Source organism: Piliocolobus tephrosceles, unplaced genomic scaffold (genome assembly GCF_002776525.5).
Source record: "Piliocolobus tephrosceles isolate RC106 unplaced genomic scaffold, ASM277652v3 unscaffolded_31337, whole genome shotgun sequence".
Lineage (NCBI taxonomy): Eukaryota > Metazoa > Chordata > Mammalia > Primates > Cercopithecidae > Piliocolobus > Piliocolobus tephrosceles.
The window spans coordinates 5,071-5,938 of record NW_022314685.1 but is presented as its reverse complement, the minus strand read 5'-3'; the positions used below and the strand labels follow the sequence as shown (position 1 = coordinate 5,938).

General features: G+C 25.3%; 1 protein-coding gene across 1 annotated transcript in view; it reads left to right on the top strand.

Annotated features, from left to right (window-relative positions):
- Window positions 1-6: 6 nt before the first annotated feature.
- Window positions 7-868, top strand: part of LOC113222464 — a 3,081-nt gene continuing 2,219 nt past the window's right edge. Inside the window, exon 1 of the mRNA XM_026452102.1 lies at window positions 7-753. Coding sequence (XP_026307887.1) covers window positions 25-753 — 729 coding nt within the window. The 5' untranslated portion in view covers window positions 7-24. The remainder of the gene's footprint in view (window positions 754-868) is intronic.

Sequence of the window (868 nt, the reverse complement as noted above, 5' to 3'; positions counted from 1 at the left end):
TTAAAACCTGATACAATAGAGAAAATGAAAAAATGCATAAAATTTATGATTCATGTAAATGCAATGTTACAACTTGATTTTTTTTATTTTTTAAATGAACCACCATTAAATAAGCAACACCAATATTCTTTAATGATGGCAATCGAGGCAAGGTTTAGAGTCTGGATGATGAACCAAGCAACTGCTTTTAATTTATCAAGCTTTGATGAAGATGACCTTACACATTTTACATATAATCATACACACAAAGGTCCTTACATTTCATCAAAATTACAATGGTGGACAGCACAAATAAAAACAATGTTTCAAGACGCTTTTGACAATATATTTAACCAAAAACATTATAAAACTTTATTAAAAAACTATGACTCTTATAATATTAGTAATAAAATTATGCTAATGAAAGATACTTATGAACTGTTTTTAAAAAATTATGAAAATATTTACTTCACAGGTGATATTATGTTGTTATCGAAATTTTTTGACACTACTCCTAAAATAAAAATAAAAAAAGATAGACAACATTATATATACAAGAATACATTTGGAAATGCAGTAAACTATTATAAATGTGGTATTATTTATGGTTATACAATAAACAAACTTTTAATAAAAGAAGTGGTTGATGAATTATTTACGATATATAAATTAAACCAACATAAATTTACTGAAATTATCTTTATGCAGACTGTTCGTTTGCTTTTTAAAGAAATACAAAAAAGTTTTTTTTCTCACCGAAGAAACGATAAAATAGTAAAACATACATGCGAAAACTAACATATACATGCGAAAACTAACGTATACATGCGAAAACTAACATATACATGCGAAAACTAACATATACATGCGAAAACTAACATATACATGC